Source organism: Amblyomma americanum, chromosome 7 (genome assembly GCF_052857255.1).
Source record: "Amblyomma americanum isolate KBUSLIRL-KWMA chromosome 7, ASM5285725v1, whole genome shotgun sequence".
Taxonomy (NCBI): domain Eukaryota; kingdom Metazoa; phylum Arthropoda; class Arachnida; order Ixodida; family Ixodidae; genus Amblyomma; species Amblyomma americanum.
This window is the reverse complement of record NC_135503.1, coordinates 16,066,365-16,078,891: the sequence shown is the minus strand read 5'-3', so window position 1 is coordinate 16,078,891 and position 12,527 is coordinate 16,066,365. Positions and strand designations below refer to the sequence as shown.

Here is a 12,527-nt window from a genome sequence, read left to right as displayed (position 1 = left end):
TTTTCGCTTTTCGGCGCATCAAAGATTGCAGGGAATCCTAAAGCCTTTCAGGATTAACTTGCGAAGAATTTCTGTTTACGAAATGTTTTGAATTTTTCTTTTGTTTCTTATTGCTTTGTGATTATATTTTGACGGGCCTAAGCCTGCATAGTCGTGAACTTTGCTGGTGTTTTTTACCGATGCATGGGCACCGGTCCATCGTGAAGCTAGATCATGTGAAGGTTTAGATTCCTGTCCCTGAGCTTTTATTCCCCTGCACGAACACCCACAACATCTTTATTTCAGAATTATTGATGATGAAAGGTACAGTTGAAAAGCCATTTAAAGGTTTGATGGGTCAGTGCTAGCTGTATAAAATATTAGATGGAGAGAGAGAGAGAAGAAACTTTATTTTCCAAAAACGTTGTTGACTTAATCATGACTGGGGTCTCTTAGAAGAGGACTCCAGTCGCTTCGGCTATAGTCCAGGGTCACAGCAGCATTTCAGACTGGCCCCAGAGCTCTCCTTATACAAGGCGATTCAGAGGTTGGGTTGTGAATCGTGGGTACGTCCTGGGCTGACTGACATTGCTATATTATGTGCTGGAGGATGGGGATGCATAAGAGCAAGTGCACTCTGGTGTGACACTTTAGGTGCAGCGGTTACGTTACAGAATTGTACACGTTCAGGAAAAAAAAACAGGCAAAAGACAGAACACAGCGAAGAGACAAGGCACACATGACGACTGGATTGTACGGTAATTGTACGGTAGAGTATATAGGTAGGGTAGAAAAGCAGGTGTGGTAAGGCCTATACTGCCACGGTACACGTTGTCCCTCGGCACGTCCTTGTCGTTGTGGTCGCAGCAGCAGCAGCAACAGCAGCAGCAGCACCGGCGGTCGGTGGCCTCGGGGCAGCAAGGCTCGGCGACGCCGCGACTCCGCGACCGCGAGCACCGCTCCGAGTCGGGAAGGAGGCGGAGTTTGGAGCGGAGCGTGGGCCTCGACCTGGCCGACGGGTCTCCCCCGTCGGACCACTTCCTGTACGACAACCTGTGCTACGCCACCACGCCGCCCAGCTCGAGCAACGAGACCAGCTCGGACGAAGGCGGCGCCGCGGGGGGCGGAGGCGCCGTCGCCTCGGGGCTCGCCACCCCGCGGCGTCAGGCGTCGCACGAGGAGTCGCCCACCAGCAAGCTGCTCATGGAGTACGAGACGCACCTCAGAAACGCGCTGGCGCGCGGTATGGACGCCGAGAGCTATAGTCTGCACACGTTCGAAGCGCTGCTCACGCAGAGCATGGAAAATGTCGGTGAGTCTAGTCGTCACCTTTTTCTGTTCTGGAGCTCCCATCCCCGCCTGTGCCTCACTTCCCTACGTGTGTCTAGATGTATGTGCGTGGACGTGAGAATGCTCTGCGGGGTAGTATGCAAGCGCGGCTGTTTCGAAGTGCTGAACAGGTGTGGTCAGAAACAGCAGGGTTGCTTTCTCGAATATTGGCAAGACTGCGATGAGTACTCTGAAACTTTCATCTTACGTAATGTGGAGGCCGTTTTTGTGGGCTGGAATAGCCTGTCGACACTCCCGTAAATTGGATAGAAGCGACCATTCGGCTAAGTGCGCCCTCTGGAAGCAAAAAACCTTCCGAGAATGGACGTCTGGTCGTGAATAAGTGATGCGGTCAGTCCGCTGAACCGAACAAATTGTTTGTCAATACATTTTGTAAAGCGAGGTCTTACCGCCTTGTTGCATCACGGTGCTCGTGAGCTGTTTTTGTTTCTTTCTTTTTGATACACACATAGCACCTTTAGACGGCCGACAAGAAAAATGTCTATTGAGGAGCTGAAAACGACCGCTGATGCCATTTACTTGTGGAATAGTGTGTCAGCTGCCCCTTTGGAGTGAACGTTTTCTTTCGTGGGCGTTCGCCTGCAAAGGTGTGAGAGTGCATTTAATTCTGCGCTTACTTTTGTTGCTTCATCGTTGTCCTTGTTCCTGCTGTGAGTAATTGCAAGGACTGCTGCTCTACGCCGACAAGAGCTGTTTATGATGGATGACACTTCAGTAGCAGGCCTTGAAATGTGATCAGAAGGACTACTTTTGTTTGTGAGTGAAACTCTTGTACGTACACCTCGTTCCAATATCTTTGGTGGCTTAGAAGCTTGAACTGTTGTGAAAGCGTACATAACTCTCGCTCCACCATTTGCTTTCGGCTTTCCGCATGCGTACTTCACGGATCAGGGAAGAACACGGAAAAGCTCAGGGAGCGTCTCTTTAAGCGGCGTATAATTTAGAGACGTTCGTATTTTTCTGCCGGATAAAAAAAAAAATCTTATGCGCAAACTACTGGCCTAATCAAGAGCAATTATCACTCACAACGTGGGAGACTATGTTCTACATTCTTTGAAAGCTAATTTAGCACCGGAACTTTCCTCTTTTTTTTTTCTAAATTATGAAAAGCTGGCGTTGCCAGCAAGCCCAGTTTTCGAAAAGGCTGCCTGAGCAGCCAAAACAACTGGCTCCGCTCCCGGCTCGTTGGAGAAGCAACCGATGGCTTGAATTGACGAATTGGCAAGCTGTGAGGTTCCTTGAAGATGGCGTTTCGTCTGCGCGTTAAGTTTAAAGTCTAAAGAAAGAGCCATCACGTCTAACTAAAGATGCGACGGTAAACTTCAATGAAAAAAAAAAACGCAGCTCGCAAACCCTTTGGGCCGGGATTTCGGTTGCTTCTTCTTCCGAGCAGCCTGTCTGACATATTAGCTGCTTTGCTCGCTTCTGCAAAAAGCTGTACTTGCAGCTGATATCAGTGTCCCTTAGCCCAGAAAATGCAGGCAAGTACGGATGTTTAATTACATCTCAGAAAACGTAGACCATATTATGCTACCTTGTGAGCGATGCCTGCTGTTGATTAGGCCAGTAATTTGCGCACAGGAATTCTTTCAATCCAGCATATAAATTCGGAAGTCTCTATACATTCGGGTATTAGGACTAACGCAGCCTTGCTGTTGTCCCGTAGGGAACGAGTAGGCATGATGAAGCTTTTTCTAGTGCGAGAGCACCTCCTAATACGTTTCTCGATTATGCGAGATTGGCGTCGGCAGCACTGGCGTAGAAAAACGAAGGATTGCAAGGAAAGATGCCCTGAGGCAATAAACATCGCTTGAAAAAAAAAAAAGAGGAGGGAAAGCTGACCGAGCGCCACGTTCAGATACGTGGCGCCCTCTACGCGCAGGAGCGCAAACTAGCGCTTGCGCGTCGACCGCTGCTCCTCGGAATCGTGGCATGCTTTGTGCGCTGCGCCGGGCCGGACACCGCGGCAAAACCGAGAGAGCGAGAAAACCCCGCTTCAGTGCCGCGATAACTGAGGCGTAACGAAGATCCGGCAAGCTGGTCTCCCAGAATGTTGCGTTACAGAGACGTGGCAACTGTTAGCCATTTTTTTTCTTCTCGCGGACATTATGCTCCGTGTCCCAGTGAAGACCGCGCTATATGGATTCCAAACTACAGCATTAACCATCGTGTTTGCGCGTTGGCTGCAGCGCTATGCTGCTGGGCCCGAACCAGGCTTGAATTTTCCTTTTGTGGAAGGCCTATTATCTTGACTGTATTCTCTGTCAAGTATGCGTGTAGCATTTCACAGTCACCTTGTTTGCTTGCGTGCTGTTTGTACAGGTGTAGTTCTGGTTTACGACATTCAGTAAATTTTCGTCGAAAGTACGAGGCCGCGAGATATAATCCCAGCAGCGGTCGGCCGCATTTCGCTGGAGCGAAAAGCGAAAACCGGCGCGTTGTGAGTTTTCGCAACACGTTGAAGTGCGACCAGTAGTCCGAAGACCTCCATTCACTATGTCACGCGTCACAGCCTACAGTCATAAGTTGGCTTGTTGCAATCCATTAATCGGTGAAATTAAACTATACGACAGCAGACTTCTAGAATTTTATGGCTCTCCTTAGAGGCTAAACAGTGATAACGATTACTGGGGACACCACATCCGGAACTCTTCGAACATAGTTGAGGAACTCCGTGTATAAACCTGACTATATTTCTCGTGGCCACTTCGCGGGGTCAAAGTGCCGCTGAGGACAAATAGATGTTGGCCTGTATCGAGTCGTTACTTCGTTCTAATGACAAAGAGGTTACTCCCACTGAAAACGGGGCGGTTATAAACTGGAAAAAACCAAAACCCATATTACAGGTATTACAGCAATCGGTCGTTATCGAAAGCAAACTATGGTGACGTCAGCAGATTTTTTTACACATCTCTGAAGCTACTAGGTCACACCGGTATTCACCCCCAGTCAGTGATCTCAGAGTCGTTTTCGTTATTGACGTCACCAGTTTCATATAAGAGGCAAAAAAAGTTTTGCATTTAAATCGATTTTTCTCAACAAGTACGTCTTTTTCTGCCGCGCATACAGATAGCTACCAAGGGCGCCCATGCAGTCTATTTTTGCTAAGAGCAAACATTGTATCGAGATGTCCTCAGAGCCTCGCTAAAAGATGGTGGCGCCGTCTGTGAGCTGGACTGCGAGCTATTGATGGCGCCCTGCAAGTTTTGGTATCTCCATTACCTTCGTATTTCCGTCTGTGCTACGCAGTTAGTCCGAACGCTGCAAGTGACACGACAGTCCGTTAACCTCCCATTCTTCGCCCATTATAAGCGCAGTGCTTGCCACTCGGGCTCTACGCGAAAGTCCGTAACTAACAAGAGAGCTTTACATAAACGGTAGCTGCAGAAGAAAAAAGCAAAAAAGAGTAGCGTTGTGAGCGATCTTGTTGAGGAGAGTAAACGTTTGAGGCAGACCTCGATCAGTTTATTCCGTAACACACGATGAAATCAGTGAGGCTGCAACCAAGTAGCGGAAAAGCATTGAAAGAATGAAAGCATTTTTGTACGCGTGAAGACGAATGTTTACTGCGCACCCCATCGCTCCCAAGCGCGTATTAGTATTCATCGCGGCACCCTCGACGCCTCTCTGTCATCATTAACTGCATTCCAACAACATTGTTATGGAATACGGACGCACGTTACCCTGCTCTTAGCACATGCCTATCGCTGTAGCGCGCTAGCAAACAAAGGCAGCGGTAGCGCCCCACCTCTTATTCTTGCATTGGCTGATATCCTACATCGTGTCAACTAATTCCAAAGAGGAAGCAGTGCACCGCTCACTGCGCGGGCGGAGCTGCGTTCTGATACACCTCACGCCAGAAAACCACGCGGGCATATTACCGAAACAAAAAACCACCAAGCGAGGGGGACGAAGAAGGGAAGCAGGATTTGTGAGGGAAAAAGAGGAGGGGGGGAAGCTAAGCAGAAGAGTGTGCAGGGAGGCCCGTCGCGCGGCATGGCGCGCCACGGGTTCGGCGAGACGTGCAATGGCCGAAGATAAACGAGCGGCGAGACGCTGGCCGCAGACCGGCTTGTCTTTCTCGCGTGCCTACTCACGCGAGCGCAACACGAACGGCGGGAGACGGACTCCGAGCTGCGAAACACGCGTGTCTACCTAGAGGCACACAAGTAAAAAAAAATGGGAGGAAAAGGAAACAGAAAATTACTGAAATAAATGTGGGATCGGAAAGAGGAGGTATAGTCCCGACAGGGGAATGGCGTCGGGCGTGTGGGCTGACGCATGGGGAAGAAACCAGAGCGTTGTTCGCGTGCCCCACCGCCGTCGAGGATACGCCTTTTCTCGCAAGACCGCGCGCCGCTAGGTGCGGCCGAGCGGACACGTACGCGCCGCTCGGCTCTCCACCTTCTTTTCCTTTGTTCCCTTTTTTTCTCCCCAAAAGGAACGGGAGCCAACAACAACCTCTAGTCGTTCCGCAGCGGGACTGACGACGCCGTCTCGACATCTACCCTTCTCGCTTTCTTGGATGGGCGAGCAGGTTGGAGGCCTCGCCTTATCACTAATTAACGTTATCCCGACGCCGAACAGGGACGCGATAATCTTACTTGGCCCCCAGTAGCCACTATGGCTGCGGCTTGGCTCGGCTCTGGCTCGGATCGTCTCCCGACTCACTGCGACGCTCTTTTTCGTCGACTCGGCGGTGCGTGGCCCGACGGTGCGTCGGAGGGATCGATTCGAGGAACGTGCCTGAACGCATACTGCGTACATACCCTCTTGTGTCCGGGCTGCGTGTCCTCTTCGCGCTCTGCTTTCCTTTCTTCCGCCGCGCTATACACCGGGGTTATGTTTTCTTTGCGCTCGGTCTCACTCCGTGTATACTTACGGGCGCGCGCGCCACTTTCTCGAGGGGAAGAAGCACCGGGGCTGTTTGACAATCCGGTATGGGCTCCGTCGTGTTCCGCCGAAATTGCGGGGTAAACGAAAGGTCTCGAGACGGGATTGAACTCTTCGTGCCGGGCGGCCGTGTGCTGCAACCTCCGAGTCTCGCTGAGTTAGTCTTTGTGCCGCTAGGCTGTGGAATGCAGCGTAGTCGTACGTTCCGAAGTGCGCGCTTCAGTTTTCGTTTTATTTTTCCTTCCATGCGTTTGAGAGTGAAGCCGTAACTCGCGTGTGCCGTTCGGTATATGTACCCGGAGTCGTTGTTTTTGAGTGAGGAAAACGAAAACAGAGATGTGCGAATTGCTTTGAATGGCGAAATTTTTGTTGATAGCTGCCGGCTTGTGTGAAGGCACAAAACTGCCGTGCACCATATCTCTACTGACGTTCTTGAATCTCTTGGACGCAGACGCGGCATAGCTCGACATCACATTCAAAATACACAACGATAGCAACAACCGCACGTTTGTTTTATTCAGTGTCTTCTCCTTTCGTGGGGAAGGGGATCTGATTGATGATGATGATGGTGGTTTCCATTTTTAGCGGACCGTCGCACTGTGTGCGGTCTAGCCAAAACATAAGTTGAAAAAGAAAACATAGAAAGAGGTAAAGAAGACCAAAGCAAGCAGAGTGGATCAGGCTGTGCGTCCTCAAGCCTTATCACAGTCTCACTTGTGTGAGTGTCAGTTGTGTCATTGTCGTCTCCAGCGACTTTCATTATAAACGGTGTAATGAAGTCTGGCTGGCCCTCGTCCGACTCAAACCCGAGTGCCTGTAGCAGAGTGGCGCCCTTTGCTGCCTGAAGGGAGAGGCTAGTGAAGTGGAGGATGATATGCTCGGTACTCTCCATCTGGACTCCGAAGCTCCTGCACACGGCATCCTGCATATTGCGTGCTGAGTCGAACCGGTGGTGGTATACCAGCGTTCGGAGTGCTCCGCTACACCCCTTGGGAGGTAGGGCATTTCCTTTGGTGTTATCGTATAGTGCCTCTTTAGCCATAGCCATTTTGTGGACTCCGCAGAGCTTCAATGTTGTCTCGCGTTCGATCGCTGGTGTGGCGGACTCAGTAGAACCTTCCTCCGTGCTTTGGAAGAGGCCGAACTTGCATCGTAGCGTGTATACCGGGGAGGTCCATTGTGTTCCGAGGCCCTTCAGGTAGAGGTGCGGAAACATGCGGCGGTCTCATATTGTATCGTCCATGCGGCGAAGGCGGGTCTGAAAGGCAGCCTTATTTTTCGCTTCTCTGGCATCAAATGGCGATCACCTAACATCGCTCTGGATTGCCTCTATCTCCACTCGACCGTGGAAGATCAGGACTACGCGGCATACCTCGTGCTCACCTCGCCCTAGCCAGGCACGAGTGGGGGAACTCAACCACACTATGGCGTTCGCGAATGTTAGGCTGAGCACGTGTACAGTTTTCCAGAGTTCGCGTTTCCTAACATACCGATTGAAGCTTGATAGGCACCGCCTTCTCAGCACACAGCTGACCCTCGCTTCCGTTTGCTGCAGTTTGCCTCAGTCTTTGCCGAAAGTAGCCGGGCACAGGTGGTTTGTTTCTTAGACGCCCAGCGAAGGATTTATGACAGCCCTTAAGTAGTAAGGTGAGCCCTTTTCCTCACGTTTCGGCACCTTTCGGTCTTTAGGGGTCCGTAAAGGCTCCGTTATACGGTTGAGAAGCAAAAACCTGTTCCTCGGTTACATTTGGCAAATGGGGTACCTCGCATGGTTTTCTCGAAGCTCTAGTCGTCACCCCTAAGCAGTGGTAATTCTCAGCCCGCGGTATTCCTTCACCACTGGGCAATGTAGTACACGGGCATTGGCCACGGGTTCCGAAAAGCAAAGGATGGCAGACTTTGCGTTAAACGCGAGGCCCAACGTGGTCAGGTGGCCGGCGGAGTTCTCGACGAGGTGCTGGAGTTGGTCCAATTCTTCCCCCAGAAGTCCTGACTCGAGAAGGAAGCGATCGAGGCCATGCACATGTACACCAGTGGTGACATCGGGCACCCTTTCTTCATGCCTGTGCAGACTGCCGCCGGCTCTGTGCGCGCATCTTCGAATTCCGCTATCACTTTATTGTTGCTGAACAGCCGGCGAAGCAAAGCTGCCGTAGGCGGCATGCTGATGCGGGCCATGCGGCTGAGCCGTATCGTGCGGTGCGCTGTCACAGGCCCTCGTGACATCCAAAAAGCAAGCAACCAAGCTCCGGGACTCCTTTCTAGCTATCTCTATGCATTGAGTCAGGACAAAGAGATTGCCATCTAGGCACCTGTTCACCTGTAAGCCGTTCTGTGAGAAGTGGCCTTTTGTACCACCTAGCGGCGCGAAGGAGCACTGGCCAAGAAAAGTTTTTTAAATATCTTTTTATGTCTTATTCGCTCTTTGTGATCTCCAATATTTGTGTAATAATAGTCCAGCTTTGTCAGTATTTTACATGGCTTAATTTGTTGTGGTGTCAGTAAGTGCGAACATATCCTTCTCACTTCAGTTCTAAGGTAGTTTGCGTACGTCTTCTGAGAGTGTGCCATGTATACGGGGGCCGTCATTAGTCGTCAATCTCAAATAAGCGTGTAAGAAAAGGCCCAAGTAATTAGTTTCATACGCGAGAGGCATGATGCGCTATGCGAAAAAGAAGACCGGAAAGCTTGTTCTGTAGTAGTGCTGACAATAAAGGCAACAACCCTGTAGTAAAGCGAATTGCAGAAAGAGCTGTAGTGGTGCAAAATGCTGATGCCAGTCGCAGGATGTAGCAAATCTGGTTACGGGCGCGATGTGTTTCTTGGGTTTACAGTGCCGTTACGCTCGCATTAGGTCCGTGGGTAAGCTGCAGGGAGTACCTTTTGCTAGAATTGCAATAATTAATCACAGATTGCATGGGATGTGCTGATTGTGTTTTGGAGGGAGGGGGAGGATGTGATAAGCAGCATGCGCGGACCACGATGATGACGACGTCATGATTTCGTCGATTCCCATTCAGCTGCCACTGTAAAATGTACTTAGGAGCTGACGGTTTCTGTATGTATTAAAGATGCGCCGGCCATCAGTTTATGAAATTTTGGGGCAAATAGAAAAGGAGAAATACAAGGAAATATGTGAAAAACGAACAAGTACAAGAAAATAAGACCCGCCGCGGTGGCTCAGTGGTTAGGGCGCTCGACTACTGATCCGGAGTTACCCGGGTTCGAACCCGACCGCGGCGGCTGCGTTTTTATGGAGGAAAAACGCTAAGGCGCCCGTGTGCTGTGCGATGTCAGTGCACGTTAAAGATCCCCAGGTGGTCGAAATTATTCCGGAGCCCTCCACTACGGACCTATTTGTTCCTCTCTTCTTTCGCTCCCTCCTTTATCCCTTTCCTTACGGCGCGGTTCAGGTGTCCAACGATATATGAGACAGATACTGCGCCATTTCCTTTCCACCAAAAACCAGTTATTATTACAAGAAAATAAAACGTTATCAAATTCGGAGGGCATGTGCGGTGGCCTCCTGTTGAAAGTTGTTGCGCAGTCAAGCTTCTTCAACCTGCTGTCGTCCGAGGAGAGCGATCGATGTCTGAACTAGTTCTTCCAAATTGAATATGAAAAGAGAAACTAAATGAAAATGAACGACTGGCTGACTTCTGCCGGGCTGCAAGCTGTCACTTTGGTACGTATCAATATGCGCATTTGATAAATAGATTTTACCCCAGTGCGGTTCATCAGGATTAGAAAAGACTTTTACGCGCCTGCTCGCGGAAAGAAGCAGTTTATTCGTGGTTCAACGAATAAGTAACCTAACAAGAATAGTACAACGTAAAGTAAGGGTGCAATATGTAGTCGGGCAAATCTGTAATCAATCATGATGAACCAGCAGCGTGAGAAAATGATGGCTGTAGACCTGTGTCTCCTTTTGTATATTTTAATCTATCGTTTTTTCATCCTGTTGGTTCATGATAACATACGAGAATACTGATATGGCGTGTCAGGCAATGTAGTGGCAAGTAAATTCCTTTGAGCTAAAAGAAAACATGAAAGTCAGGCTATAAGTCGCCAGGCTGTGAAGAATATGCCACTTCTTAAACGGAAGTGTTTGGAAAGAAAAATGGCTCCACCGCGCCGAAAGACGAGGCCCAATGAGTAAGATAAACTGGGAATGAGCATTGTTCGGAGAGGTTGTTGACCGGCAGCTCTTGGTTCACGTGTTTTCATATTCGTTTCAGTACCAGAACGTACCCATCGAGATTGTTACAGAATTCTCTCCGCTCGCTTTATATATATATATATATATATATATATATATATATATATATATATATATATATATATATATATATATATATATATATATATATATATATATATATATATATATATATATATATATATATATATATATTATGCAGGAGACGCAGCATTCGCACCATGATTTATTACGAGATATTGGTGCCGGTATAAAACCAAGTGAGACTTTGCACGAATGCTGAAGTAGTATTTTTTTCTTTAAGAACGCTTGTATAAAGCTGACCACTTAATGCATAGAACTGAATGCTAGAAAAGGCGCGCTCATTGAACGAAAACTCGTACGAATCCCACCAAAAGCGCACAGTTCAAGCACACAGTCCCCGTATGAGCCGCAGTTTAGGCAGCGTCCGAGAGGTGGCAGCACCAGGCAAGGAAAAGGCCGATGGAGTGCCGCCCGTGGCGCCGTCCTAGGGAATAAGTGGAAGATAGGAGAGCACCTACGGAAGGAAAGAGTAAGGATGAGGAGGAGGAGGAGGAGGAGGAGTGAGTGGGCAACGAAGTGGGGACATAGAAGGGAAGCGGGGATGGAGCGATGCGGATAAAAGGCGTCATCCGCTGAGCTGTAGCAATGAGGGGGAACGTGCGTGGACGATCTTTCCGGCGAGAGATGGCGCTCGCTGTGAGGGGCGGGCGTGAATTCGCGATGAGGGAGCATTGCAAAGTCGCTCCGTTGAACCGGCACATTTGGGTCAGGTTATGAAGCCGATTGAAGCGGTAGGAGGTGCATTGGTGATCTCGGAGCCGCTGGGGGCGGTTACACTTTCCTGAACCGGAATCACCTGCCCATGAAGCCGAATACGCTGTTTAAGCTTTGTTTTTTTTTCTGATTTTGCACAAATTGACAACATAACGCGTCACTATATAGGCTCCTTTTGATTAGAAATCGGAAGGTTTAGTTTTGCATTTTTTTCCCACAGTAGAGGAAAGGTGAATATTCTGTTAACGCGCACGTTAGTAGAACAGTCCTACCTCGCTTCAATAATTGACTGCTGACCGGATTTATGCAGATAAAGTGGGGACTTCAAGAGTGTGAGGCCATATTTAAAAGCAGAGTTGAGTTAATATACTCTAAGGATTGTTCGCGATGAGCATCAGAAGGTCAAGCGTGCCGTTTGAGTTGTGTGCACGTCTAAGTTCATAGTTCATCTCTACCAGCTAGCCTACTTTCCGCTTTAAGTGACAAAAAGAAAACTGATTTTATAATTTACTTCTCAGTTCATACCTTTTTCTGTTCTGCGTAAAATTAAGAAAAAGTAAGCGAACAAAAATTTATTTGAGATTGAGAATTGATTAGATGTAGACGCATGGTTATGAAGGTAGTCATAAAGCCCGGAAATACTGAAAAAAGAACATGATGTCTCTCGCTCCTCAAAAATACAAGTTTTGTGCATTATCTAGGGCTCTACGCAGATGTACCCTCTTGAGAGCATCACCGTATTTTAAGACTGTGAGGCATGTGCTTATTTGACTGTAATAAGCAGGCTAGCCGTTATTAGCTGCAGCGAAGCGCGCAAAACTCGTATCGAAAGAACGCACTTAAACGGAGTTCTGTTTTGAGGCACTGGAGTTATCCGGAAAAGAAATACATTCGCAGCGAAATCAACATATTGACAGATTAAAAAGAACCCACTCAAATAACAGAGTGCGGCCAACTTGCCTCGTTGTCTGATCCTCTCGCATTTAACGCAAGTTTTGCAGTAAAGAGGAATATTGTTTTTTTTTAACAAAACATGAAAAAATCTCTCTTCAAACATGCAAGTGTTCGCGTCAAGCGATTCATGAAATGTATGCGGCACAAAACGAAAGATGTGCTATCAAACCAGTTTTATAACAATGTCCCCCGTCCTTCCTTAAGCCTCTTTCATGCTTCAGCTGTTGCCGAGACCTTTAGCAGATGCGTCCGTGTTTGCTTGTTTGTTTATTTGATTATTTGTCTGTTTGGTCAGCGTGCGTCTTTATTGCGTGCATTTATTTTATTTTTGCGA

The 12,527-nt window shown here is 48.7% G+C and overlaps 1 protein-coding gene across 8 annotated transcripts in view; it reads left to right on the top strand.

Annotated features, from left to right (window-relative positions):
• sif (guanine nucleotide exchange factor still life) overlaps nt 1-12,527 on the top strand; it is a 207,839-nt gene that overhangs the window by 86,321 nt on the left and 108,991 nt on the right. For 7 of the 8 annotated variants that reach the window (XM_077631283.1, XM_077631287.1, XM_077631282.1 and 4 more), the window contains exon 9: nt 847-1,291. In XM_077631283.1, the coding sequence (XP_077487409.1) occupies nt 847-1,291 (445 nt within the window). The remainder of the gene's footprint in view (nt 1-846; nt 1,292-12,527) is intronic. The other variant, XM_077631285.1, reaches the window with a different exon arrangement.